Genomic DNA, 27,127 nt, shown 5'->3' on the forward strand with positions numbered 1-27,127 from the left:
ACCCTCCCTCCCTCAGCTCAGGTTTGGGGGCCTCAGCGCAGGACCTCTGCTCTTAGCGGTCGCCTTGGGGACGGCTCTCGCCTGGCCGAGCCCCTCATCATCTGTGTGTCCCGCCACTCAGGCACCCCGCCTTCCGGAAGGACCTCCTGACCCCACCTCCCAGGGGCCCCGCGAGCAAGAATTTCAGGTGCGCACACTCCAGATGCACACGGGAGGGGCTGGGGACGTGTCCCCCATCCCAGCATGGACCACGCAGCATCCAGCAAAGACATTCCAAGCGACATGAGATGCCCCTTCAAAGCCAGAGACGGAACAGGAGGCCAAGCCGCGCCGCGGGGTTTCCAGAGAGTCTGTGTCCCAGAGGGCTCGGGGCTGGCGGGCAGGCCGGTCTTGATGGGGGACAGCCACCCCCCCCGCCCCCTCTGCCCAGGCACAACCTAGAGGGGCAGACCCCTCTCCCCAGAGTGTTTCCTTCATTGCCGTTTAAGTGATGTCATTCCCATGGGGATCAAAGGAGGAGAGAAGACGTCGTTTGGGCTCGCACCCTCAGCAGGGGCAGTGGCACCTGCCCAGCAGGACCATGGAGGCCAGAGCCTGATGGGGTGGCCGCTGCGTCCAGAGGGCACTGGTGACAGCAGAGTGACACCCACCCCCTGCGGATGCGCCCCCACCCTGCCCGTTACACGGGACTCCAGAGACAGGCATGTTGGTGACGGTTCCCTAGTGACACTGCCCAGGATGCGGGGAGCTGGGGGCAGGCTCGGAGCAGAAGTCGCACCTTCTGGGAGAATCTTCCTCCAACCCGTGCCTCCCCAGCGGAGTGACATGGGACCACATCAGCTGGAACCTCCCGTGGGGATGCCATTGTTTTTGAGCCTGTCACAAGTTCCTGTGATGCTGCTGCGTCCTGCTGCTCAGGTCCGTCCCCGCCCCCTCCCACAGCAGGTGCCCCCCTGAGCCGTGGAGAACCAGGCCGCATCCCCAGGGCCTTTCTCCCAGGCGGGGACGGACATTCCCTCAAGCAGCTCCTCGAGTCTCAGCCCGGGAAAGGAAAGAGCCCTCAGCGGGGACCAGCCGCCGGGTGGCTCAGAGGACAGGTCCAAACAAGCCCTTCTGGGGTCCTCGCCCCCTGCCCAGGAGGGTCTGTCCAGCCCGGGAAGCGGCCTTGGCCTTGAGTCACAGCCTGGTGCCCACCTGCTGGTGCCCAGCCTCCCGATGGGTGCTGGCCTGCCCCTGGGACAGAGGGGACAGAAGTCAGAGGGGCGTCTGGGACCTGGATGACCCACAGGGACAGCACCAGAGACCCCGCGAGCCCGTAGAGATGACCCAGAGCAACAGGCGCCACGTCCAGGGCGGCCCCCTTGGCTCTGCTGAGTGACTCCCAGGACACGAGTCTCCGACATTGGCTCACCCGCAGGAGAAATTCGCAAACTTCCCATGGACATCACAGCATTTCTGTTTTTGTGTTAAGTCTCCGAGGCCCCATTGGAGACCCGTTTTGTGTTGGTTGCATTTTTATTTTTGTTCCTTTCCAGAGAACTGTAAAGCGATGCTGACGTACTCTACAGACTGCGAGGGGCGGCGGCCGTTTATTATTTCGGGGCAGGGGGCAGGAAGGCAAGACCTATTTATAACGTTTAGCGAACTCGTCGCCTTCCTCAGACCCCCTGCAAGGAAGGCCCCTGGACCCACCCAGCCATCCCTGCCCCAGGAATCTGTAAATACCCAGGTGGCTGAGGCCCGCCGTCCCTCCTGCCTCGTGTCTCTGATGGCTGCTGTTGCTGAGAACACAGACAGTGTCCCATTTCCTGTACTGTAAACACAAAAGCATTTTCTCTGAGACTGACGAGGTGGAAATTTCCATGTGTCCCCGACTCCCCGTCGGCCTCTGTTCCCCCGAAGCCATCCCGATGTGTCCCCATCCTGCTCAGTGCAATACTCCTGTCCCTGTACCTTGCCATGGTACTGTCGCCACAGCCCCTCCGTCCCTGCCCCAGGACAAGCGCCCTCCGTCTCCTTTTCTCTGGTGGCTCCATCCCACCACCCGTCCCCACCCCGAACCCCTTTTTATGGCCGAACTGATTCCGGAAACAACAAGAAACTGCAAACCTCGTGTGTCTTAACTCCTACCGGGATTCCACTCCATTCCTCTGCCCCGCCGTCTGGCGCGTGACAATCCGGAGCAGCGAGCCCGTGGCACAGACGCGAGTGCCGTGTTCCTCAAACCCAGAACAGTGGGCACCTCTGAAACAACAGCCTCTGCTGGCCCCAAATGACACTCGTATGCAGCCCAGACCCGCGCCCGCCCCCCCATACCTGCCACCCCCTCTTTTTATGTGGAAGAGATCTCTAATAAATCGGGTATTGAGCATCGGCCCGCGTCCCTTTGCCTCTTTGGGTGCCAGTGGTCTGGTGGGAGTTTGAGGGCGGACTTTGAGTCTCAGAGGGCAAAGCAACCTTCGTGGGATTTATTATAATAGCAACAGCACCCAACACCTTAACTGCTACGGCCTCTTTCCGGTTGCAGCTCAACTCGGAAAACATTTCAAAGCTTCTGACATCGGTGCAGCCCAGTGCCTAGGAACAGACACTCCCCGAAGTTTGTACTCATTTTGCCACAGTTGCTCAAATTGAGTGACATCACAATTCCCTTGTGGGGAAAATGTTTCTCCCAGGCTCCCAGTTTGAGAAACTGCATTGAAAGGCAGATCCTGTCCATAATGGAGCGCCTCGGAAATGCAGTTCTTAACACAGAGGCAGATGCACAAATGGCACCGCTGACTTACAGGCTGAACATGCTGGTGATCGCAAACGTGCTTACCTTTTCAGATACTTGCGGGGATGCACCCAAAGTTTTAAAATCATGGGCCAGGCTCTCCTCCCGGTCAGGCCACCTGTCACCATGACAACCCACCTCCCAGGACCAGCAGGGTCCTTACTGACAGCGGCAGGGGAGTTTCCGATCTCACCTTCACACCAAGCACAGCACACAAAGCCAGCGTTTAGGGCAGGTGTTAAGAAGTTGCATTTTTAAAAATAACCATTTTTAAAAGCTTAAATCATTAATACCATCTTCCAAGCACAGGCACTCCCAGCCCGGTGTGGACAGAACTGGGGCGAGGGGGTGGTGGCAGCGGCGCACAATCCGGACGACCTGGGTTAGGAAGGCAGGTGTTAAAGTGACTTTCCCTCTCCGAGCCTCAGTTTCCCACCTACAAATGGGGTAACACGGAATCCAGGAGTTATCCAAGTTTTTTTTTAAAAAAAGCTAAACTCCCGAAATACACAGGTATTTATGGGCAGGTGGTGGGGCATAACGATGAGGCTCATAGCCCAGCATCTAAGGCTCAGTTTCCGTTCCCGCTCCCGCCCACTCCCCCTCCCGAGCTGCCTGGAACCCACCACCTTCCGGGGTTCCCGCCGTCCTTTCGCTCCCCGGACACGCCTCCCTTGGCCACGCCCACCACACCCCCCCCACTGGACCCGCCTCCCCTTGGTCCCGCCTCTCCAAGCGCCGCCCATGCATCGGTTCCTGTTTGTCCTGACCCCGCCCACAGTTCCTCAGGCCCCCTGAGGCGCGAGGACCCGCCTGTGGCTGCCTCCAGCACTGCCTGAAGGGCGACCCCCTTTCCCGGAGTGGACCGTCCGACAGACGGCATCAAGCGGGCCACAGTTGCAGATGGAGGGGAGGGTTCAGGGCATCGGAGTCCCCTAGGGCTGGGCCGGCGGGGTGGGTTCCTCTTTTCCGTCTAAGGCGCGGACAGGGCAGCCCGGCGCGCGCCGCCACCGAGGAAGGCCCCCGGCGCAGGCCCCGGCTGTTTGTGTCGACGCCGCGGACACTGTCCCAGCCGATGGGTCGGGACACACGCTCGCGCTCGCGGTCCGCGGGTCGCAGGGGACGAAGACGGCGGTGCCAGAGCGGGAGTCGGAGCCGGAGCCGGAGCCGGAGCCGAAGCCGAAGCCGGAGCGGGAGCCATGGGGGACGAGACCGGCGGCGCCGGGAGGACGAGCGGAGGCGCAGACGGAGGCGGCGGAGACGAGACCGCAGGTGAGGTCACTACGGGGGCCGCGCTGGGGACCCGGCTCCTGCTTTCCGGACCTCCCAACCCAGGGGTGGGGAGACGGCAGGGCCCCGACTTAATCAGGGAGGCCTTCCCTGAGAGGGGCGTCTGAGCACGAGTCGGAATTAATCTGGCAGTGGAAAGGAAAGCGAGAGGCGCCCCCGGCCGGGCACCTGGTGGTTGGAGGGGACGGCGGGGAGCGCATCATATAGAGCCCTGCGTGCCGTGGCCAAGTTTGGTCGTTACGCGGAGGGAAATGGGGAGCCGTGAGAGGACTTTGAGCGGGAGAGTGACGTGGTCTGGCTTACTTTTGCACCCCTTCTCTGGCTTCCCGGTGTAGGAAGGACTGAGGTAGGCAAGAGGGGCACTAGGAAGGAGGATGATACAGACAAGAGATGAAGGCAGCCTTGGTGAGAGGGAGGCACAGTGGGAAAGTGGGTAGATTGGAGAGGGATTTCGGAAGTAGAGGTGAGGACACTTGCTAACGCAGGTGGAGTGAGAGGGAAGAGGCGGCGACAGGTGGCAGGACTCCAGGTTGACTCCTTGGGCCTGAGTCTCAGCTTCCCCACGGCCCACAGTCCTTCTTCTGGAGATAGGGCACCTGCCAGACATGCCTGGAGTCTACGCTGGTACAAAGTAACCAGCTTGGTGACCGGGACTGACTCCCAGACCTGGGTCCCAGTTTTGGCTCAGCCCCTTAGTGGCTGTGATGCTCAGGCCAGTCCTGCCCTGTTCTGGCCCAAGTTAACGTGCGTCCTCAAGATGTGCACAGGACTTCAGCCAGAGTGGCTGTAGTAAAATACAGCTTCGTGCTAAGTTCACAAGGTGGCTTTTCCTTCTGAGTCTGGTAAGGTCATTGCCACCTTCGGAATTCCAGGAAAATGTAAGCAGCAGAATGGAGTTAACAAAAAGATGGTTTAAACCAGGGGTTGGCAAACTGCACAGTCTGTGAACCAAGAATCATTTTTACATTTTTAAATGGGGGCGGGGGGAGAGGAATCAAAAGTTGACACATATTCCATGACACGTGAGAATTATACAAAATTCAAGTTTTAGTGTCCAGAAGTCAAGTTTCATTGGAACACACCCGTGCTTACTTGTTTATGTATTGTCCACGGCCGCTTTGGTGATAACACAGCAGAGTTGAACAGTTGCGTCTTAGACCATATGGCCCGCGAACCCCTAAAGTTTTCACTGTCTGGTTCTTTATATAGAAAAAGTTTGCTGACCCTTGTTTGAGCCCCAGGTGTTGCTATATTAACATTGGCTCAAGTGTAGCAGTAAGTCATGGTTAATTTCATCTTCATGTTTTTTTAGTCTACTGTTTTTCTGGTATTGAGTTATTTGTGATGATCAGCCACATGAGATACGTAATCAGACTTGATACTGTTTATGAAAATTTGATTAAGTTTGTGGTCAATATTTAAGGGCTCCAAAATGATTGGTTTGTGTAGTTTAGATCTTTTTGACATGAACTTAATAGAGCATTTTACAAAATATTTGGTACTTGTTCTCTGTGTTCAGTGACCCCTGGGCAATGACTCCATCCCTAGGGGCTGGCACACGCCATTCCCTGCTCTTACCAATTGTACCCCACCTGACTCCTCTCCAGCCTATAGGACCAGTTTAAACACTGCTGCCACCTGGAAAGCCCTCCCTTGACAACTCAGATGTAATCAGGTCCTCTGGTTTACACCTGTGTAACTCCTGCACTGGTGACCCCAGCTCGACTCCCGCCCTGACCTCCTCCCACTCCCCCCTACTCTGTCCTAGCCACACGGGCCTCCTCGCCGTTCCTTCTGCCTCGAATGCTCTTCCTCCAGGTCCTCCCATAGCTGTGTCCACCAGTTCCTCCAGGGCTCTGCTCAATGTCCCCTCCTCAGAGAGGCCCTCTCTGCCCTCTGTAACATGCAGCCCACCCCACGGTCCCACATCGCTGCTGTGGCTCATGTCTTTGGTGTGACACTGTATATTTATTTATTGATGTCTTCCTTGGCGGGACGCACTGGACAGTGAGCCCAGGGAGGCAGGAGACACCCATGTTTGGGCACTGCTGTGTCCCCAGAACCTAGAAGACACCCAGTAAGCATCTGTCGAACAGGTGACAGAGCAGCAGGCACTAAACAGGCCTTTGCGGGTCCTCTCCCCAGGTCAGATTCGGAGGAAGAACCGTGGCAGCGGCCAGGGAGGCGCAGCCGGAGCCCCCCGCCACCGCGATGGCGCTCGAGGGACCGGTCCTCTCAGTCCGACTCGGGTCAGGAGCAGCGGGGCTCATGGGCTCGCCACCGGCGCCCGCGCTCTTGGTCCCCAGGCTCCTCGGGGTCCAGCTCCATGTCTCCAGGGCGCTGCCAGAGTCCCCGGGCTGCGGCAGCCGCCCTGAGCCACCAGCAGAGCTTGCAGGAGCGGCTGCGGCTGCGCGAGGAACGGAAGCAGCAGGAAGAGCTGATGAAGGCCTTCGAGACGCCCGAGGAGAAGCGCGCCCGGCGGCTCGCCAAGAAGGAGGCCAAGGAGCGGAAGAAGCGGGAGAAGATGGGCTGGGGCGAGGAGTACATGGGCTACACCAACACTGACAACCCCTTCGGAGACAACAACCTCCTGGGCACCTTCATCTGGAGCAAGGTGAGCAGCTCGTGTGGCAAAGTCTGGGACTGAAGTGTCCCAGGCCCTCCTCCCTCTCTAAGGACTTCTGTTTTGTGTACTCCGCACAGTCTCTTCCGGTTCGAGAGCCCCTAGCAGTCACAGCAGACACTCCCAGCCTGTGCTCTGTCGTGAGAGTTCATTTTACACACACGCGTGCCCATGCACCGGTTTCTGTCACCATCAGCCTTGCTGCCATTAACTGTCTCTTGCAGTGGGAGACCTAGGCAGTCTGCCCAGAACACCAGCCCAGCCTCAGACGTGACTGGAGAACAGGTTCTTAGCATCACACACCCAGGACAGGGTTCCACGGTTATGGGCACCGTGTCATCTCTAAGCTGGTCATTTCATCCTGCACTAGCCTCAGGCACACAGCTTAAAACAACAGAATTGGCCGGGCGTGGTGGCTCACACTAGTCCCAGCACTCTGGGAGGCTTAGGCAGGAGGATCGCTTGAGCCCAGGAGTTTTAGACAAGCCTGGGCAACATAGCAAGACCCCATCTCTACAAAAAATAAGAAAAATTAGCCAGTTGTGCTGGCGCCTATAGTCCCAGCTACTCAGGAGGCTAAGGCGGGAGGATCACTTGAGCCCAGGAGTTGGAGGCTGCAGTGAGCTGTGATTGCGCCACTACACTCCACCCTGGGTGACAGAGCGAGAGCCTGTCTCAAAAATAGAAAGAAAAACAACAGAATTTATCATCTCTCAGTTCTGGGGGCACAGAAGTCTGAAATCAGGATGTTCACAGGGCCAAGCTCCCTCTAAGGGCTCCAAGGCAGGAAGGATCCTCCCCCTCCCAGCTTCTGGTAGCTGCCAGCAAAGCCCGAGTGTCACTCAGCGTGCGGCCACATCGTTCCAGTCTCTGCCTCTGTGGTCCATGGCCGTCTCCCCTGTATCTGCGTCCTCACGCGGCCTTCTCTTTCCCATGTCTGAGTTTCCCTCTTATAAGGATGCCAGTGACTGGATCAGGGCCCGTCCTCCTCCGGGGTGACCTCATCCTCACCAGCCAGCATCCACAAAGACCCAATTCCAAATAAGGTCACAGTCACAGCTCACAGGGGTGGGTACAGTGACGTGTCTTTGTCGGGAACACAGTTCAACCCACTGCAGCGCCCCCCAGTGGAGGGCGGAGGGAGCAGGTGGCCTAGCCTCCACTGGCTTTGTGCTCACACAGTTGGAAGCCATGACGTCCCCAGGTGGCTTCTTACTGGTGTCTGGAACACAGCGAGCTCCGTCTGCCTCTGCCTGGACGTTCCCCTCCTCCCGCGACACTGTTCCTTCTCACCTTTCGGGTCACAGCTGACACGGGACCACCCACTACCTTTTGTCAGGGCACTGCCTCCCGGGACCTCAGCACCACACTCGTGTCTCGCGCCTGCCACATGCCGGGTGCCACAGCAGGCCCTGGGCCTGCACCGGTGCCCTCAGCTGCCCTTCTCTGCAGCATGGAGGTGGGAAGCTTGGCCACTGTTAACCTGAGTGGTGGTGGCCCAGGTAAAATCGGAGAGACCACGGAGTGGCCCGAGCGTCTGTGGGGTGGTCCCCAGCCAGGCAGCCCTAGTCGCCCTGGAGGCGTGTTTTCCTGAGAGCCCCCGGGAGGGATGGGTGAGGGGCACAGGGCTCAGCGCTAGGCTCAGGCAGCCACCACGAGATGATGTTGAGGGTGCGGGGGCTCCGGGCTGGGGCAGGGTGGCCGGGTGCAGCCCCCATGACCCTTGCACCCTCCTTCGAGTGAGGATATGGAGAGAGAAGATGCCCCTGTGTGTGGGAGGGGGCGGGGGGTGCCCCGTGGCCTGGGAGTGTGGAGCCTCTGCCTCCCGCTTGTGGTGACCCGGGCAAGGTTGGTTCCCATGCGTCCTCATTCACCCGCCACCCCTGCCCTCCCCACATACAGTCAGGGGTCCCCACTCGCTGAGGGACTGACCCTCACAGCGCCAGGGCCCCGGGGCTCCCGTGTAAAACAGGAGTCAGCAGGTCCCAGGCGAGACCCTCTGGTGGTGGCCACAGTTCCCACGGGACGAGGCTGATGCCTCTGTTCTGTGTTTTCGCCATGTCTCGCCCACGGTGGGGTCCCGTCTGCGTGCTTCGGGCGCGTTGGGGTGGCAGCGAGAAGACATGAGGCTGCGGGCAGGTCCTCTGTGTTGGCTGCTTGCTCTCCTGGGCTGGGGGGGCAGGTGTGGGAGTCTGTGCTCAGTGGTGCTGCTCCGCAGGCCCTGGAGAAGAAGGGGATCGGCCACCTGGAGGAGAAGGAGCTGAAGGAGCGCAACAAGAGGATCCAGGAGGACAACCGGCTGGAGCTGCAGAAGGTGGGAGCCCCACCCCATGCTGCGCCAGGCCTCCCTCTCCAGGGGCTGGAAGCCGGGCGACACAGAGCTGGCTTACGAGGAAAGTCCAGGGGCATGGGCTTCAGGCACAGCTGGATCCAGGGGCCATTTCCCTTCCCTCTGGGCTCTGTGTCCTCTGGGCTTCATGCTCAGATGCCCCCTGCAGGTGGCCGGGATGGCCCAGCTCCTCCGAGCTTCTGAGCCTCCTGCAGAACAAGTGGGGGCGGGGCCGGGCCTGGGTCTGTACCCCAACCCCAGCAGACGCAGGGCCTGCGAGGGCAGCAGGGTCATGTGTATGCACAGCCGCCCCACCCGACCCCCGGCCCCCTCGTGCGCCCCCAGGTGAAGCAGCTGCGGCTGGAGCGCGAGCGGGAGAAGGCCATGCGGGAGCAGGAGCTGGAGATGCTGCAGCGGGAGAAGGAGGCCGAGCACTTCAAGACGTGGGAGGAGCAAGAGGACAACTTCCACCTCCAGCAGGCCAAGCTGCGGTGCGTGGGGCCCCACTAGCTGCCTGGACCCCACACGGCGAGCTCACCCTCACCCCAGGGCCTTTGCACTGCTGTCACTCTGCCCGGAACCCACAGCTCCCTCATCTCAGGTTTCTGCCTGGCCTCGACCCTGCCATACTGGGCTGCCAGCCGACTGCACCGGTCCCAGCAAAGGGCTTACACTTGATGGCATCTGTGGCTCCTCCCAGCTTGGGCCTGCCTGGTCTAGGGGCTCCCTTGGGAGACCAGGGCCATCCTCAGATCCGTGTCTTCACGGAGGGTTTCCCCCCAGCTCTGATGCCACCACCCCTGTTCCCACAGCTCCAAGATCCGCATCCGGGACGGGCGGGCCAAGCCCATCGACCTGCTGGCCAAGTACATCAGCGCCGAGGACGACGACCTGGCCGTGGAGATGCACGAGCCCTACACCTTCCTGAACGGCCTCACCGTGGCCGACATGGAGGACCTGCTAGAGGACATCCAGGTACTGCCAGCCGCACCGCCTGCCGCACCCAGGCCCATGGGCTCTCACCGTCCTCACCCTGCCCTCCGCCCCTGCCCAGGTGTACATGGAGCTGGAGCAGGGCAAGAACGCGGATTTCTGGCGGGACATGACCACCATCACCGAGGACGAGATCGCCAAGCTCCGCAAGCTGGAGGCCTCGGGCAAGGGCCCAGGTAACTGCAGGGCCAGGGGACCAGAGCCACCAAGCATGCTCTTGGGGTCTGGTGGGAGCCGCAGAGGCCTGGGTGGTTCTACCAGGAGCCTCACACTTGCTGCAGGGCCCAGCGCCTTCCACAGGCCTCAGTTCCCTATCTGGGGTGTCCATGGCCCCTCTCAAGCCCGCCCCTGTGCGGGAAGGCCACCAGGGGCAGGAGAGGGCAAAGCGGCCTGGTGAGGGGCTTTCCCACCAGCGTGGGGCTCCCTCCGGGGCTCTTGTCCGAGGGCCCAGAGCACAGCTGCTGGACTTGGCTGCGCGTAACCGCTGACCGGGCGGTGCCGGCGTCCCGGGAGCATCCCCGCCGGCTGCTCTGCTCGGGCTCAGTGGTCACAGCGGCTCTGGCTGTTCTAGTGGGAGCAGAGCTGTTCCCCGTGGCTGGGATCTGATCCAGGTGCTTCCTCCTCGGGTGGGTCATTTCGTGTCCCTTCAACTAGACAGGCTTTTTACTTTTATTTTATTTATTTATTTTTTTGAGACAGAATCTCGCTCTGTCACCCAGGCTGAAGTGCCGTGGCTTCAGCCTAGCTCACAGCAACCTCAAACTCCTGGGCTCAAGCGATCCTCCCGCCTCAGCCTCCTGAGTAGCTGGGACTACAGGCGCCACCACCAAGCTTGGCTAATTTTTTGTTTCTATTTTTAGTTGGCCAGCTAATTTTTTCTATTTTTAGTAGAGACGGGGTCTTGCTCTTGCTGGTCTCAAACTCCTGACCTCAAGCAATCCTCCCACCTCAGCCTCCCAGAGTGCTAGGATTATAGGCGAGAGCCACCGCGCCCGGGCCTGACGGGCTTTTTAAATCAAGTTTCCCTTTCATCTCGGTGATTGCACGCGCTTGTTCTCAAGGGGACACGCTCTAAAGCCCCGTGGACACTGGGACCGAGTCATTCTCTGGGGAGGGCACATCCTGGGCACTGCAGGATGCTGAGCAGCATCCCTGCCTCCACCTGCCGTGCCAGGAGGTCCCCCTAGTCGTGACAACCACAGATGTCCTCAGACATGGCCCAGTGTCTCCTGGGAGGCAGACGGGTCCTGGGTGAGACTCCCTGTTCTAAAAGCTGCAGCAGCCGCACCCCGCCCCTCAATCCCAGCCCGCAGCAGCTGCTCTAACCCCGCCCTTCCCTCAGCCCCTCTCCCGGGCATCAGCCGCCACGTGCGCCTAGCAGCGCTCAGCGTCCCCGAGGGCCTGGGTAAATACCGTTCACTGTTTAGACAGGGCGGTGAGTGACAGTTGCCTTCTCTTAGGAAAAAGATCAACATCTTTGGTGTTTTCCACCCAGGCTGGAGTGCAGTGGCGTCATCGTAGCTCACAGCAGCTGGGCCCAAGCGACCCTCCCGCCTCGGCCTCCCAGAGTGCCGGGATTACAGGCGCAAGCTGCTGCCGTGTCTGGCCTCTTTCATGTTTTCAAATGAAGTTTTGTTCCTTACAGTTCACTCAGCCCATCCTGTCCCACGCTTAACCCTCTCAGCATCTTCCAGTAACTTCCAGAGAAAGGAAGGAGGGTTCTCTGGCATCAGAGATGTGTGTCTGGAAGGTCTTTCTGGGCTGGCGCTGGCAGCGGTGGGGCTGCGTACAGAATGCCGGGGGCAGGGCATTTGCCTGCAGAAGGCAAGAGACCCCACCCTGGTGGCTGTCACACGGTCTGGAGGGACATTTCACTCTATCTCCTGGTGCCAAAGTCCCCGGGCCTCTTCTGCCAGCCTCCGTGGGCCCGGTCACTGCACGGCGCCTTCTCTGACCATTCCCTGTGCCCGGCTCCCGTCTGCACACCAGCCGCCCTCTGCCCACTCTCGCCAGGGATTACAGTTTAGGACCCTAGGTGGCGTCAGGCGTCCCCAGAGAGAGAGTTTTTTGTGTTCCGATTCTCCCTTCAGCATAATGTCCAGGGAAAGGCGGGAGCTGAGGGGTCTTGACTCTGCTGTCTACCCCAGGAGAGCCACAGAGCCCTGCTTTGGCTTTTTGAATTAAATTGGGCCTTGACATTTTCTTTTCGCAGTTCTGGCCGCCCAGTAGGGTGTGCGGTAGAAAGTGGGTCTCTGTCCCAGCTGACCCTTGTTAGGTTCCTCCCGACCCAGATGGGGTTCCCCTGAAACACGCTGCAGCAGGGCCAGCCGGGCTCTGATCGGGGCCATTCCAGAGACTTCCAGGGACACAGCGGCATCCAGACCTGGCTTCCTGTGAAGGCTGACAGGGCCGCGCTCCATGTCGTGGGAGCAGCGCCCGCAGGGCTTTCTGCCTGGCTTGTCGCTGTCCTATTCGAGAGAGAGCAGAGCCGCGCTCCACTTGGCCAGAGGCCCAGGCCGCGACCCTGGGGCTCTACCATGGAATCCAGGGCTGAAGCTCTGGGTGCCGGTTCCAGGGTCCCCGGGTGATTGCTGGAGGGGACCCGGGTCCTTTCTGCGCTGTCCCAACCCCTGTGGTCTGGGTGTGAGCTCTTAGTGAATTGTCCACCTGCAGGGGTTGGAGAGGGCAGTTTTGGGGCAGGAGACATGCATGGGTCACCTCTCCCCCCCTCCCCCCCCATGTCCCCAGCAGCTATGTCCTGAGCTGGTTGTGGGCCTGGCACAGCGCTAGGGACCTGGCAGCAGAGTCCGACAAGTGCCTGCCTCAGGAAGCTGTGAATCTCTGGGGGTCCCTGTCAATTGGAGGTGGCTGAGGGGCTTCCCAGTGGGAGGGGTGTTCTCGCTGAGCACTGAGGGGGTGGAAGTCAGGAGGTGAGTGGGAAGGAGAAGACTGGGCTGCTGGTGGGGAGCATGACATGTGCAAAGGCCCTGGGGTGTTAGGGGTAGGCTTGGTGTCTCTGATTGACAACAACGAGGCCAGGGTGGCAGGAGCAACAAGGGGCAGGGTCTCAGGGTGTGGCCACCACATGGCCCTGCCAGCGTGCTACAAGCAGAGCACATAGGGTCAGGGGCCTCTCGGGCTAGCAAGGAGGGGCTTGTTCCTTAGCCTCTCATCAGCCTCCCAGAGGGGAATGGAGGCCCAGAGAGGGTGAGCCACGTGTCCATGGCCACACAGCTGGGTCTGAATTCTGCAGAGTGGCTGCCGAGCGCACCCTCCTGGGGCCCCACTTGGTTCGGGCTGGTAATGCCATACCCAGCCACCCCCAGCCCGGGGATCTGCATTTTAACACGCCCCCTGGCTGTGGTAGAAAGGTCCAGCCAGGGTCGGGGTGACCTAGACCATCGAAGCCCTGCGGGTGAAGGGGAGGCCGGGGTAGGGGGGGAGCAGCTCGGCAAAGTGGGCAAGCCGAGGACCAGGGACCCCGCCCTGCGCTGAGCAGCCCCCACCCCACCGCAGGTGAGCGCCGCGAGGGCGTCAACGCCTCGGTCAGCTCCGACGTGCAGTCAGTCTTCAAGGGGAAGACGTACAACCAGCTGCAGGTCATCTTTCAGGGCATCGAGGGCAAGATCCGCGCTGGCGGCCCCAACCTGGACATGGGCTACTGGGAGAGCCTACTGCAGCAGCTGCGCGCGCACATGGCCAGGGCCAGGTGAGGGCCCCGCGCCGGGCGGAGCCGTCCTCGGGGTCTTGTCCCTCTCCACACCTTGCCCGGGGACAGGGAGCCGCCAACTGCAGCGGGGCCCTGGCAGGAAGGCCCCCGAGATGCTCCAGTGCCCCCTCAAATAGGCTGCCCTCCCGGCTGGCCACAGGCAGCTTCCTTCCCTCTCTAAGGAGCACCTGGTGGCTCCAGCCGTCCCCAGGCCTCTGTTTCCCTGGGGCCATCACACACTGCAGGAAGTCCCAAGGCGGCCTGTCTTGGCTGCCTCCCACCACAGGCCAGGCGCCCTCCATGTACAGGCGCCCTCCGGCCTCTGGCCGTGTACAGATTCTCCGCGTGCTTGGCACTCTCGTGTAAACACTGTGTCCTCCACCCGGTCTGTAGCTGGCGGTGTTCTGTGCGGGCCTGTAAATTTGTCACTGGCCTCCCCAGCTCAGTGTCCTGGCCGGCCCCAGCCTTGGCCACTTGGGCCACGTCCAGGGCTGCCCCCTCCCAGCCATGGGATGGTTTTCCAGGGTCCCTCAGTCACACTGTCCTCCTGGCTGAAATTCTTGACCCTGTACTGGCAGGGCCTGAGCAGGGGTTCCGGCCAGAGCCGTGGCCTCCCTCTTGGCCTCAGGGTCCTGCCAGCAAAATGGGGGTGTGAGAATGTGTGGGGGTGGGGGTGCAGAGCCCCTTGCTTCCAAGCGGGAAGGTGACCCTGGCCTTGCGTCCCAGGCTCCGCGAGCGCCACCAGGACGTGCTGCGGCAGAAGCTGTACAAGCTGAAGCAGGAACAGGGCGTGGAGAGCGAGCCGCTGTTCCCCATCCTGAAGCAGGAGCCCCAGTCACCCAGCCCCAGGTAGGTGGCGGTTGGAGGGGCCACAGCGGGTGGCAGCCCTCACCTCCTCCCCTTCCGACCCACTCTGACTCTCCCGACTCTCTCCTCCCCAGCCTGGGGCCTGAGGACGCGGCCCCCACCCCACCAGGGCCCTCCTTGGAGGGCGGCCCGGCGGATCCCGAGGCGGGCGGGGCGGCGCCCGCAGAGGCTGAGGCGGAGGGCGAAGGCGAGGGCGAGGGCGAGGGCGAGGTGGTGCTCATGGAGGAAGACCTGATCCAGCAGAGCCTGGACGACTACGACGCGGGCAAGTACAGCCCGCGGCTGCTCACGGCGCACGAGCTGCCGCTGGACGCGCATGTGCTGGAGCCGGACGAGGACCTGCAGCGCCTGCAGCTGTCGCGCCAGCAGCTCCAGGTCACAGGTGCGGTGGGCGGGGAATGGGGCGGGGCAGGGGAGCTAGTGGGGTGAGCCGGGGGCGGGGCGCAGCTGCTGGGTGTCTGGGACCAGCCTGGTGCCCCCAGCTGAGATCTCTGGCGTTGGCGGTGAATTTGCCCACGTTTGTCCTCTCTCCGGGTCCGAGCACCCGTGCTTTCACCCATTTATTCTTTTGACTGGTCAAGCGCTCGTTCTGCGCTTGCTGACTGGCCGTGGGCACGCCAGGGATCGCAGCTTTCACCAGCTGTCAGAACACTCCCTGTGCTACCACCGTCCCAGGACAGAGAAACGGGTCTCAGAAAGGCCCCGGCCTAGGGTCCCCTAGTGGGTCGCACGTGGGGCTGGTTCCCACAGCTGGGCCCTACCCACCGGGCCCTCCTGCCACGCGCAGGGGACACACCGTTTCTGGTGCCCGCCCAGGAGGGTGACGGGCACAAATGGCCCAGGACCAGGGCCCAGGGCGCGTGGTGTACTTCGTGCTTGTTCCCTTTCTACCAGAGGCACTAACCGCAGCCCCCGCCAGAGGGCCTGGGAAGGAGGCCTGTGGCCAAGGAGGAAACTGAGGCCCCAGGTTAACGCACGTCCTCACCCGCAGGTGACGCCAGCGAGAGCGCAGAGGACATCTTCTTCCGGCGGGCCAAGGAGGGCATGGGCCAGGACGAGGCGCAGTTCAGCGTGGAGATGCCGCTGACGGGCAAGGCCTACCTGTGGGCGGACAAGTACCGGCCGCGCAAGCCACGCTTCTTCAACCGCGTGCACACGGGCTTCGAGTGGAACAAGTACAACCAGACGCACTACGACTTCGACAACCCGCCGCCCAAGATCGTGCAGGGCTACAAGTTCAACATCTTCTACCCCGACCTCATCGACAAGCGCTCCACGCCCGAGTACTTCCTGGAGACCTGCTCGGACAACAAGGACTTCGCCATCCTGCGCTTCCACGCGGGGCCGCCCTACGAGGACATCGCCTTCAAGATCGTCAACCGCGAGTGGGAGTACTCGCACCGCCATGGCTTCCGCTGCCAGTTCGCCAACGGCATCTTCCAGCTCTGGTTCCACTTTAAGCGCTACCGCTACCGGCGGTGACAGCCGCCAGGGGACAACAGGCAGGTGCCCTCAGGGACGTCAGTGAAGGGGGCTCAGTGAAATTGGCGGGCACTCCGGGGCCACCCTCTGGGCTGCAGCTGCAGAGTCGTGCCGGGCCGGGTTGAGGGGCTGTGGGGTCGCTGCCTGCCCAGGTTCACAGCCCACCTCAGGCTAGACCTCCCTTCACCAGGCCTCAGTTTCCCCTCTTTGAACTGGGGGTCCCCATAGAGCCTAACTCAGAGAGATACGGGGCCGCTGGGGGGATCTTCAGAGCAGGAGGGACCCCCCGCCGCTGACCTCTTGGTCCCGGGCTGGCGAATGAGGCCTGAGACCCGCTGCACCGCCCCTCAGAGTGCATGCGGGGAGGAAGCCAGACCTGGGTCCCGGCCGCTGCCTCCAGACGAGACCCCACGCTGCGTCTGGGCGTGCAGGTACCTGCCCTGAGCCGGGCGCCACGCAGCGGGGAGCAGAGGGCCGCACATGGTGGTGCCTGGCTTGCGAGGGGCAGGAAACCCAAGTCCCACCCCTGACGCCTCTCGGGTTATTAATGGGCCCTTGGGACAGCAGCTGCAGGTTCAGCGGGATCAGGGCTCCCACTCAGTCGGCAGCACTGGGAACCTGACCCTTCCTCAAGCACGTTCCATCGGGGTTCGTCCAAGCTCTGCAGCGACTGCCCCTCCCCACCCCCGGTGGGTATGGAGGACGCGTTATCGTCCACCGTCCAGGTCCTCACCTCTGTCAAGGTCACAGGACCAAGGCCCGCTGCGCACAGGGCCTGGAGGGGAGAGGAGCCCCCACAGCTCGGCCAGTTGCAGGGTGGTGAGAGGGGCTTCCCTAGACGTCCCCAGCGACCCCGAGTTCCCGCCCACATCAGGACAGTGGTGCTCCTCCCGGGCCCCCTAGGGCCGCACGGTGTCCGCAGCCCCAGCGCTCAGCAGGCAGCAGCGGGCTCCTTTCTTTCAGCGTCTGACGAGGAGACACCCCCAACCTTCGACCCCCAGGGAACCTTGAAGTGCCGCCTCCCGGCCCCACCAGTCACCAGCTCCCAGACGACCACCCAGGCGCCCAGTCTCTTCTGGAACAGTTTACTTTGTTTCTCTAAAAAACTTTTTTAGGTGGGCTGGAGGGACATCTTTTATTCTCAGTAAATTGGTCTCCTTGTGAGATTGCATGTTTTTTTAATAAACATTTTATTTTAGAATAATTTTAGATTTATAGAAATGCTACAAAGATAGTGCGGAGTCCTGGCGGCCCATGCCCCGCCACCCTAGTTGCTGGCGTCCTGTATAACACGGAACATCTGTCAGCCAAGGGACTGACACAACCAAGACCTTTGAGAAACATGACCATGCCACCCAAAAATAGGTCACAGTGGTCCCTTAGGGAGTTTAGTCCTTGGGTCCCCTCCATCTGTGCCCACCACCCCCTAGCTGCCTCCCTGCCCACAAGGTGGGGTGTCACCCGTTGTCCCAACACACGAAGGTGGGTATGTGAGGGTGGCAGCACACAGAGCACTTCCATCCCCTGCCCTGCCCTTGGCAGACATCACTAGTTGACTGCAGATCTCCAGAGCAGTCTTAGCATCCTCTGGGCAGCCTCTATCAATTGACCCCTGACCTGCTCCACCCATCTAATCCAGGATTAGAACCTGGGTTTCTCCGAGGTGGAGCACCCTTCCTCCCAGACTGCCACCCCTGTCCCAGCCTCAGTTTCCCCACCTGCCCCTGCAGGGGTTCTCCCAGCTCCTCCTCCTCACATCCCCTGTGCAGTCCAGCAGGGCATCGACCCCAAGGGAAGTAGCTGCTCGGGGCAGGAGGACCAAGGTGGCCATCCACCAAGTTGGGCACGTGTGTAGCCAGGAGCCCCCAGTCTGGAGGGAGGCAGAGCTAGGGCAGGGAAGGCACTGAAGGCTCCCTGGAGGAGGGGACACAGGCACTGGACCTGGCAGGGCAGGGTGCTGGGCAGAGAAGGGGGTGAGGGCAGCAGGTGTGCCCAGGTCGAAGGACTGGACTTTCCCAGGGCACAGGGGAGCCGTGGAGGGTGTGTGAGCTGGGCAGGGCCACCGAGCTGAGTGTCAGGGACACTCCTCACACAGATGGGAAGTGGGGGCCAGGGATAGGCACCACACCTAGCCAGCCGCCCATGACCCCACCCTGGCCTGCGGCCCACCGGGTGTCCCGGAAGCTCCCCCAACCCCCCATTCTAGCTTCTTCCTGCCCTTGACTGTGTCCAAATCTAAGAATAGACACTCCCTGCCTGGCCCCCGCCGGAAACCACAGCCACGGGGGGCACATCCTGTGCCTGGCCTCTGCTCCCACCATCTGGCCCCCCCAGCCCCTGACGACTCCTCCCACCAGAGCCTGCTGTGCCACTGAGCTGGGACGTGCATAGCAGGGCAGGGAGGGCAGGCTAAGGCTGGAGACCTCCAGCCACCAGCCCCAGAGGTGGGGGAAGCCCAGAGCACATGTTCAAACCCCACATGTGGGCTTGGCATCCTCCTCCCTCTGGGCCTCAGTTTCCCCATCTACAAGACAAGCACCTCCACCCGCTGCCTTGCAGAGACGTGGTGAGGCTCAGACTAAAAGGCGAGTCAAGCGTCCTTCTCTGACCCCGACCCAAGCTCTTTCCCAGAAAGGACGTTGTCCTTGTTATCTCAGGGCCAGGGACAGAGGAAGTGGGAACAGAGCAGCCTTCCTCCAGCTCCCACCCCCCATCTGGAGCCCCAGGCCCACATCCTCTTCCCACCACATCTGCCCTCTTTGTAGTTAGTTTTCAGCAAGACTCACTCTCTCTCTCACCTCCAAAGTCTTGCACATGCAACTCCTGCCACTGCCTCGTAGGCCAGACCTGGGGTACTCCTCCTCATCCCACAAAGCCCCAGTTCCCATGCCCTCTCCCCGCAGCATGCCTTCCCAGCTCACCTCTAGGCTCCCCCGGCACTTCCTGTGGCCTAGCCCTGCCCCCAGGGGGCTGGAACAGTTGGTGTCCAGCTTCTTCTCCAGCCTCGGGGAGCCTCAAAGGCAGGCCTGGTTTCGAATCTTACCTGGGACTCAGAACTGTCCCACCGCATGATCTGTGACACAGAGAGGGGTTGGAGGGAGTAAGACCGTCTGGGAAATCAAGAAGGCTTCAGGGGCCTAGATCAAGAAGAAAGGGGCCTTGGAGCCAGGGCTTTGCCAGACGCATAGGAGTTGGAGCCTCCTTGCCAAGGAAGAGAGAAGTTAGGGTTAAATGGCTCAGGGACTCAAGACAATCGGATGAAACAGAGGAGGAGGGGCTTTGTGGAGAGGGGAAGCCGGGTGTGAGTAGAGGCCTGGAGGCGGAAGGATGGTGGGTGGGGCACCCGGGGAAGGGGCTTCCGGACACAGCGGGGGGGGGGGGGGGCAGGGCCAGGGCTGGAGCCCATCGCCCCTGCACTCAGAGCCTGGACTCACCGGCCCTCTCAGGCCCAGGGGACTGGGTGGGGTGGGGTCGAGGCCAGGCCAGCCTGTCCTGTCCCTCTCCATCCCTTAACACAAGGCCCTGCCTGGCTCAAGGTCGTCGGAAGCCGATCTGGCCCAGGACCTGGTCCTAAGTCCCCAAGTCCTGCGTTGGGCTCCCTGGCGTCACCTTCTGAATCATTCCTGCAGGGACAGGCCTCGTCCATTCGCCTGCCCCCTACAACCCCCCCCTTCCTCCTCCCAGGACCCCCCCTCAGCAAGGCCTCACCCCTCCCCGGGCTCACCTGCTGGGGGAAAGCCTCAGCCCGGAGCCCCCATGAAGGCCGGTGGAAAGTCTGAAGCCCCCCACACCCCCGCGCTCCCACCCCACCCCTGGCGGGGGCCTCAAACACAGCCGTGCAGTTATTTAGCACCTACTGTGTGCCAGGCTCCGCCCCGCTGGTTAACGGGCTCGGAGCCCTGTCCCCTGCGCCAGGTCCTGGCGCCCAGGGAGCTGACCCACCACCCGCCCGCCCCTCCGCGCGCTGCCCAGACGGGGAACGAGGCGCCGCCGCGACAGGAGGCCGGGAAGGGGCCTGGCGGGGACTGGGGCGGCCGGAGGGGCCGAGGCTCCGAGGAGGCGTCCCTGCCCACCCCGGCCAGCGCAGCCCTGGGGGTCCCGGGGTCCCACGGAGCCCCCCCAAGGAGGCCGCGGGTGTCCCGCGGGGGCCCCACTCACCGAGTCAGCCAGGCCCGCGCCTGAGGGGCGTGGCCAGCGCCGGGGGCGGGGCCGATGAGAGACGGACCGAGAGACAGCGAGAGACAAAGAGAGACAGGGCTCGCGAGAGACCCAGCGGCGCCGCGGAGCGGGGCCCCCTCCGCCCCCACCCCGGGCTAGGTCGAGGCCCGGCGGACCCCTCCAGGCCGGGTCCCCGCGACCCGGGGGCGTCCTCTGCCGCCACGCCCTCCCTCTGGCCCCCGCGCCAACGTGCCGGTGCCAGGGTCCTCTGCTCGGCCCGCCCCCGGCCGTGACTCGGTTTCCCCGCGGATTCCCCGGGAGCCCGGCCCGCCCTTCCCCGCCCTCCGCCCGCTCCGCTTCCGAGACTGCAGCGCCCAGACACCCCGCGCGGCCGGATCCGCCCAGGTGAGGTCCGCACGGATGGGGGTCCGGCCAGCTGGGGTCCGCCCAGGTGCGGACTGCGCCCCGCCGTAGTGGTGCAGGATGCGCCGGTGTGGACAGGAGCCCGCCTTCCGCGCTGACCCTGCCCTACTGTGGGTGTGTCCGCGTGGGCGGCGACAGCGACCAGGTGCTGTGTGTCCCCAGCGTGTATCCTGTGGCCTGTACCGGGCACCCGTGCGCACGGGTCTGAGCCTGGCCCGGGCTGACCTGTGCATCCAGGGTCTCTGGGTCCGCGTGGGGCCACTCTGCCTCCTGTGGGCCACTCTGGGAATGGGGGGGTCTGAGACTCAAGGCAGGGCAGGGGAGGGTGCCCAGGCACTGGGTGTGGCTGGGAGCAAGTGTGTCCCTGCAGCTGTGTGTGTCTCATCGTGTGTCCCTGTGAGCACGTCTGCGTGCGGGTCTGTTGGTTTGTGTGTCTGCGTGTGTGTGTCGTGTCTGCATCTGTGTCTGATGGTTGTGCGTGTGGTTGTGTGTCTCTCCCTGACGGTGTGTGTCTGTGTGCTGTTGTGTGTCTGTGTGTGTCCATCTGTCTTTGTCTGTGTCTGTTGTGTTTCTGCCTGGGTGTCTGCCTGGGTGTCTGGGTCTGTGTCTCCACCTGTGTGCGTCTGTGTGTGTGCGTGTGTGTGTGTGTGTGTGTGTGTGCGCACACAGGGGTTGCCCTTGGTGCACATCAGTGGAATGATTGTGACTCTTGTGCGCTCCACAAGAGTTGTGATCACTCTGAGGACTCCCACTGTACGGAAGAGGAAACAGAGGTTCAGAGGGGGCCACATGAGTCAGGGGCCCAAGCAAGGGTGGAACCGAGTCTGGCTGGCTGGGGATCCCCCACACTGCACCCTCTGCCCTGGGGACCTTGCAGGTGTCACAAACAGGAAGAGTTCCCAGAACATGAGCGTGCCGGGGCAACAGTGCCCCTGCAGTTCAAGGTGGGTCGAGTGTTCGCCCGCGTGGGCGTCTGCACAGGGGTCCACAGCTGCAGGCGTTAAGGTCTCTCTGGTTTCAGGTCAAAAGGTGCCATCGGTGGCCTGGGCCGCGGTCAGAACTCCTGCCTGACCGCCCCGAGTGCCCTGCCAGGAGACCAGCCGCGCCCACAGAGGGGAGGGCACAGCGGACAGGGCCGCCGCGGAGGCAGAGGCTCTGCCAGGCAGGCCTGGGCTGAGCACCCAGAATGCTGGCGGGCTGGTGGGCGCCGTTCTGATCGCCGTTTCACAGCGGGGGGAAACTGAGGCTGGGCGAGACTGGGCCCCCAGCTTGGCAGGGGCAGACTGGGGATTGGAGAGTCCAGGCTTGTCTGAGGCCATCGCCGGCCCTGGGTGGGGCTGGGCAGGCCCAGGCTGTGGGGACAGGCAGGCGGGGGGTGGGGTGTGGAGAGACGGATGGAGGGGGAAGCTCGCGCGGGGGACGGGCCTGCTGCTTGGGAACCGAAGAGCACATTCCAAGTTCATGGCCGGAGCCCAGCCTGGTGCCCGCGCCCAGCCCAGAGCCCAGGCCTCCAGGAACGGCCGTGCACAGAGCCGTGCACACGGCCCCCTGGGTCTCCCGTCTCACCCAGTGGGTCTGGGCCAGTCGGGGCAGTGTCGGGTTGCAGGAAAACCCAGTGTCCACCCTCCAGAAGGAAGCAGGGAGCTAAGACAGAGATTTCTGGAACCCGGGACCCAGCCAAATTCCCGCCCAAGTTCCAGAACCTCACCCCCTTGGAATTCTAGAATCTTCTCTTTCTTTTTTTTTTCAGAGGCAGAGTTCCACTCGGTCACCCAGGCTGCTGGAGTGCAGCAGTGTCATCACGGCTCACTGCAGCCTCCAACTCCTGGGCTCAAGCAATCCTCCTGCCTCAGCCTCCTGGGTAGCCGGGACTACAGGCATGTGCCACCATGCCCGGCTAATTTTTTATTTTTTGTAGAGACGGGGTTTTGCTATGTTGTCCAGGCTCGTCTTGAACTCTTGGGCTCAAGTGATCTTCCTGCTTCGGCCTCCTAAAGCCCTGGGATTACAGGCGTGAGCCACCATGCCCAGCAAGTTCTAGAATCTTGAGGCTTTTCTGGATTGCAGAAGTGGGGGCTCGTTAGAATTCCAGGTCCCTGGACCCTCAAAGTGCAAATGTCCCCCCGCTCTCAGGCCGCAGAATTCTGGGTTTTTCCAGCATCAGCAAAGGGCCTTGGGGCCCACCCCTCCCATGAGGCACAGAGATCAAGTTCCCCAGGGGCTACTTCTGGTCCTCCCTTGGTGGGGACCCTGCCATCGTCCTGGCCAACCAGAGAGGAGAGGAGAGGCTGTGCCAGGCCCCCCTGTTGGCCTCCCTGCCTGGGGAACTTGAGACAGCCACTACCACCTGAGCCCACGGCGGGGAGAGGTGGGGGGGGCTGGAAACCTCCAGCCGTGGCCAGAGGGACTCGGTGCCAGTTTGCAGCACCCCCCGGCCTAGAGCTCCTGGTCAGCAGTTCGTTCCGAGACATGGGAGGCGTGAGGGAGTCCCGGATGCGTGTCCCCGGGTGAACAGCGCTCCCGCACGAGGGTGGGGGCACGGAGTCCTCATGGCGCTCACGCCAGGCGGAGGCCAGGACCGGGGCGGCGGCCGCGGGCACAGCCTGAGTTCCCAGGAATGTTCAGAAACAGCATGTACCGGCTCTCGAGGGAGGGAGCGCCCCGTCCTGGGGGAATTCAAGAGCAGGGATCCAAGTCTGAGACAGCAAAGGGCACCCCCCTCCCTGGAGTCTAGGGCTACTGTCACCGGTGGCCACGGAGAGCCCCCACTTCTGCTCCCTGTGCCTCAGTTTCCCCACTGGAGGCCCTGCCCCCACTGAGTTGGCAGTGGCCTTGGCTGTCCGCCTGGGAGGGACGCCGTTGGGAGCTGGATAATTTATGAGGCTCCACGAGGAGCAGCCAGGCCAAGGCGCCAGTTAATGAGATGGGGGGTGACAGCCGGCGGCCACCCACTTGGCTTCCCCAAAACAGCCACACCCGGGGCGCCGCCTGGGGGGCAGCACGAATTGAGCACCTACTGTGTGCTAAGTGCTACGTGCAGATTGGATCACCCCCGTGTTACAGGAAGGGAAACTGAGGCTCAGAGCAGGGTCGTGAGATGCCAAGGTCAGTGGGAAGTCTCATGGCAAAGCCAGGGTTCGAATCCAGTCTGACCAACTTGTAAGAAAATTCTCTCTTCTCAAAGAAAAAAGTCATCGGATTCCGACCCTTGCCTGGCGGGCTTTTGAAAAAGCATTTAGTCACGTTTCTACGTGAGGAGGCGGGAGTTTAATCTCAGATCCGCTCCAGCCGGGGCGTCGGGACCTTGGACAAGTTGCTTAACCTCTCTGTGCCTCGGTTTCCCCCCTTTGCAAAATGGGGATCATAGCCGGAGCGTGATGAGCTTTGACTGCCCGGTCCCCGGATACTGCAGAGTCCCACCGGCCCCCGGGCCCTGCTGCCCCCTCTCTGCCCGCCCAAGTGTGTCTTGGGGGTGCGCCCAGGGCGAGAGGCAGGAGACTGGGGTGCCAGCCCCGGCCCCCTGGGTGGCTTTAGTCAGACAAGTCACCGCCTCTCTCCGGACCGTGACGTCCCCCGAGGTGTGTCCTTTCTGGGAAGTGGGAGCGGGTTTTGGAATGTTCTCGTTTTATTTTCACTTCGCTCTCATCACATCTGACGGTTGGGCCCGGCCGCCTGGCTCGTGGAGTCCCCCAGCCCACACCGGTAGCGGGTGCCCCGCTGCACTTTATAACCTGTCCCCGGGGAACCTGTCGCTCCAAAGGAGCTGGGTTTTTCTGTTCCCAAAATGGAACCGGGTGGCAGGGTTTATTTCTTTTTATAAAAGCAACGCCACAAACTTGGAAAACAAGGAATCCGCACAACTGCGACGTGTGAGGAGGGACATAAGGGACCCACGGCTCCCCCTGCGGTCTCTCTCCCACATGCATTCGCAAGAAACCGGGACCCGCGAAGTTACCTTGGAGCCGGGGAGAGAAGCGGGGACCCTTGGCCACCAGCCAGCCGCCAGCCGCCTGCCCTCCCCGCACTGGCCGCATCCCGGAGCGCAGAACTTCTGTCTCGCGATAATTGAAATCTATTCGCGCTCTGCAGCCTGCCCAGGGCTTGGATGGGCCGATGATGGGAAAACTGAGGCCCGGGGAGTAGAAACCACTTCCCTGGGGTCACATAATGAGCACCAGGGCAAGAGTTCAAATCCAGGGCTCCCCAGCCCTTCCCCAGCACCCAAAAAAATACCTCCCGGTGTCCTCCGGGGATCCCAGAGGAGGCAGCCCTGGAGGGTCATTGGGTTTCAGGCAAGACAGAGGTGGAGATAGTATTAATATTAGTAGCAATAGCAGCATTAGTAGTAATAGTAGTAATATTCCCTGCGTGGGGAGTGAAATCAGTCAAAAAAGGCTTCCTCAAAGAGGGGATATTTGAGCTGGGGCATTGAAGGTTGTGTAGGAGTTCGCCAGAGCCACTTAAAACAAAATGCAGAATTAATCACAAGCAAATCTCTCTTCCTCCTAGGTGTGCCCAAGCCAGTGTCCAAAGCTCTCTGCAGCGTAGGCCTGATGGGGTGGTGACCGTCCCCCTCGGCTCCAGCGCCATGTCGTCCAACAACAGCTCCCTGGGGCCCTGTTTCCGGCCAACGAACATCACGCTGGAGGAACGGCGCCTGATCGCCTCCCCCTGGTTCGCCGCCTCCTTCTGCGTGGTGGGCCTGGCCTCCAACCTGCTGGCCCTGAGCGTGCTGGCGGGCGCGCGGCAGGGGAGCTCGTACACGCGCTCCTCCTTCCTCACTTTCCTCTGCGGCCTCGTCCTCACCGACTTCCTGGGGCTGCTGGTCACAGGCATCATCGTGGTGACCCAGCACGCGGCCCTCTTCGACTGGCACGCCGTGGACCCCAGCTGCCGCCTCTGCCACTTCATGGGGGTCGTCATGGTGTTTTTCGGCCTGTGCCCGCTGCTGCTGGGCGCCGCCATGGCCTCGGAGCGCTACCTGGGCATCACCCGGCCCTTCTCGCGCCCGCCGTTCGCCTCGCAGCGCCGCGCCTGGGCCGCGGTGGCGCTGGTGTGGGCCGCGGCGCTGGCGCTGGGCCTGCTGCCCCTGCTGGGCGTGGGCCGCTACTCCGTCCAGTACCCCGGCTCCTGGTGCTTCCTCACGCTGGGCGCAGAGCCGGGGGACGTGGCCTTTGGCCTGCTGTTCTCCATGCTCGGCAGCCTCTCGGTGGGACTGTCCTTCCTGCTCAACACGGTCAGCGTGGCCACGCTCTGCCATGTCTACCACGGCCAGGAGGCCGCCCAGCAGCGCCCCCGGGACTGCGAGGTTGAGATGATGGCGCAGCTCTTGGGCATCATGGTGGTGGCCAGTGTCTGTTGGATGCCTCTCCTGGTGAGTGGGGGTCTGGGCAGGGCTCCTGCCACCCCTGAAACTGGGCCTCGGGTCACCCAGACTGGATTTAAATCCTTAGGTTCCGGTCCAGAGAAAATACGGGCAGACGCCCCAGCGTTCAAGTGTCCTTCCTTGAGGCGCTCGTGAGCAAGACACAGATAACCCCAAAACCCTGTGTTCGGGGCTGGAGCAGAGGCAGCATCTGGGGACTGGGAGGCCCAGGGAGGGGCTTTGAGCTTCTTCCTGGGGTATCAGAGAAAGCTTTCCAGAGGAGGGCATGGGAGCTGGGGCTTTGAAGGATGAATAGGAGTTTATCTGCTAGACAAAAGGAGGAAAGCACTCTAGACAGAGTTACTTAATTACTCAATGTTTCCTGAGTCCCCTTTGTGTCTAGTTCTTGGCTGAGGTCCAGCCAGCCCTGCCCGGATTTTCTCTGGGTCAGAGGAACTCCACAAGAGCTCTTATGTAAACCCAAGATTTCTGAAGTCCTTTCATTGAACTGGTGTCATTGGAGTGGTTACTTTTTCATTTCTGATTAAGTCAGGACAAGAAGCCAAGTCTGGAGTCACACGCTAGGGTTCCAACCCGTGCTCGACAAGGACTCACGGCGGGACTCTGACAATGACTTTCCCTCCCCGAGCCCCGTGGTCCTCGGGCTGTGGAGCTAAACAGGTGCTGTCTGGGTCTCAGGTGGTTATAAGGATGAAATAAGATCAGTCATTCACTTACTCCTTCAACCAGCATGTATTGAGCACCTACTGTGTTCCAGGCACTGTTCTAGGTGCTGGAGACATTGCAGAGAACAAAACCGACAAAAATTCTTTACTTTCTGGAAGAGACAGAAAATGAACCCAGTAAATAAGTAAATGAGGCCAAGCACGGTGGCTCATGCCTGTAATCCTAGCACTCTGGGGAGGCCAAGGCAAGAGGATCGTTTGAGCTCAGGAGTTAGAAACCAGCCTGAGCAAGAGTGAGACCCCGTCTCTACTAAAAATAGAAAGAAATTGGCCGGACAACTAAAAATATATAGAAAAAATTAGCCGGGCATGGTGGCGCATGCCTGTAGTCCCAGCTACTCGGGAGGCTGAGGCAGGAGGATCGCT

The 27,127-nt window shown here is 61.7% G+C and overlaps 2 protein-coding genes across 2 annotated transcripts in view; both read left to right on the forward strand.

Annotated features, from left to right (window-relative positions):
• The first annotated feature begins 3,847 nt into the window (after positions 1-3,847).
• On the forward strand, positions 3,848-17,200 carry CACTIN (cactin, spliceosome C complex subunit). The gene is made up of 10 exons (XM_012646279.1): positions 3,848-4,048; positions 6,212-6,680; positions 8,908-9,003; positions 9,364-9,509; positions 9,831-9,993; positions 10,073-10,187; positions 13,528-13,720; positions 14,447-14,569; positions 14,662-14,969; positions 15,579-17,200. The coding sequence occupies exons 1-10, from the start codon at positions 3,852-3,854 to the stop codon at positions 16,067-16,069; spliced, it is 2,301 nt and encodes a 766-aa protein (XP_012501733.1). The 5' UTR covers positions 3,848-3,851; the 3' UTR covers positions 16,070-17,200.
• Positions 17,201-20,570: 3,370 nt separating this feature from the next.
• The window catches only part of TBXA2R (thromboxane A2 receptor), an 8,007-nt gene continuing 1,450 nt past the window's right edge, over positions 20,571-27,127 (forward strand). The window contains exons 1-2 of the mRNA XM_012646280.1: positions 20,571-20,632; positions 25,160-26,024. Of these exons, the coding sequence (XP_012501734.1) occupies positions 25,239-26,024 (786 nt within the window). The 5' untranslated portion in view covers positions 20,571-20,632; positions 25,160-25,238. The remainder of the gene's footprint in view (positions 20,633-25,159; positions 26,025-27,127) is intronic.

This window comes from Propithecus coquereli, unplaced genomic scaffold (genome assembly GCF_000956105.1).
Source record: "Propithecus coquereli isolate 6110/MARCELLA unplaced genomic scaffold, Pcoq_1.0 Scaffold241, whole genome shotgun sequence".
NCBI classification, from domain to species: Eukaryota; Metazoa; Chordata; class Mammalia; order Primates; family Indriidae; genus Propithecus; species Propithecus coquereli.

Excerpts from the sequence above, each read along its gene's own strand:
- CACTIN (XM_012646279.1), top strand. The coding sequence starts at position 3,852 with ATGGGTCGGGACACACGCTCGCGCTCGCGGTCCGCGGGTCGCAGGGGA. Across the intron at positions 14,570-14,661 it reads CCCCAGTCACCCAGCCCCAG|CCTGGGGCCTGAGGACGCGG; the intron begins GTAGGTGGCGGT and ends TCTCCTCCCCAG. Across the intron at positions 14,970-15,578 it reads CCAGCAGCTCCAGGTCACAG|GTGACGCCAGCGAGAGCGCA; the intron begins GTGCGGTGGGCG and ends CCTCACCCGCAG.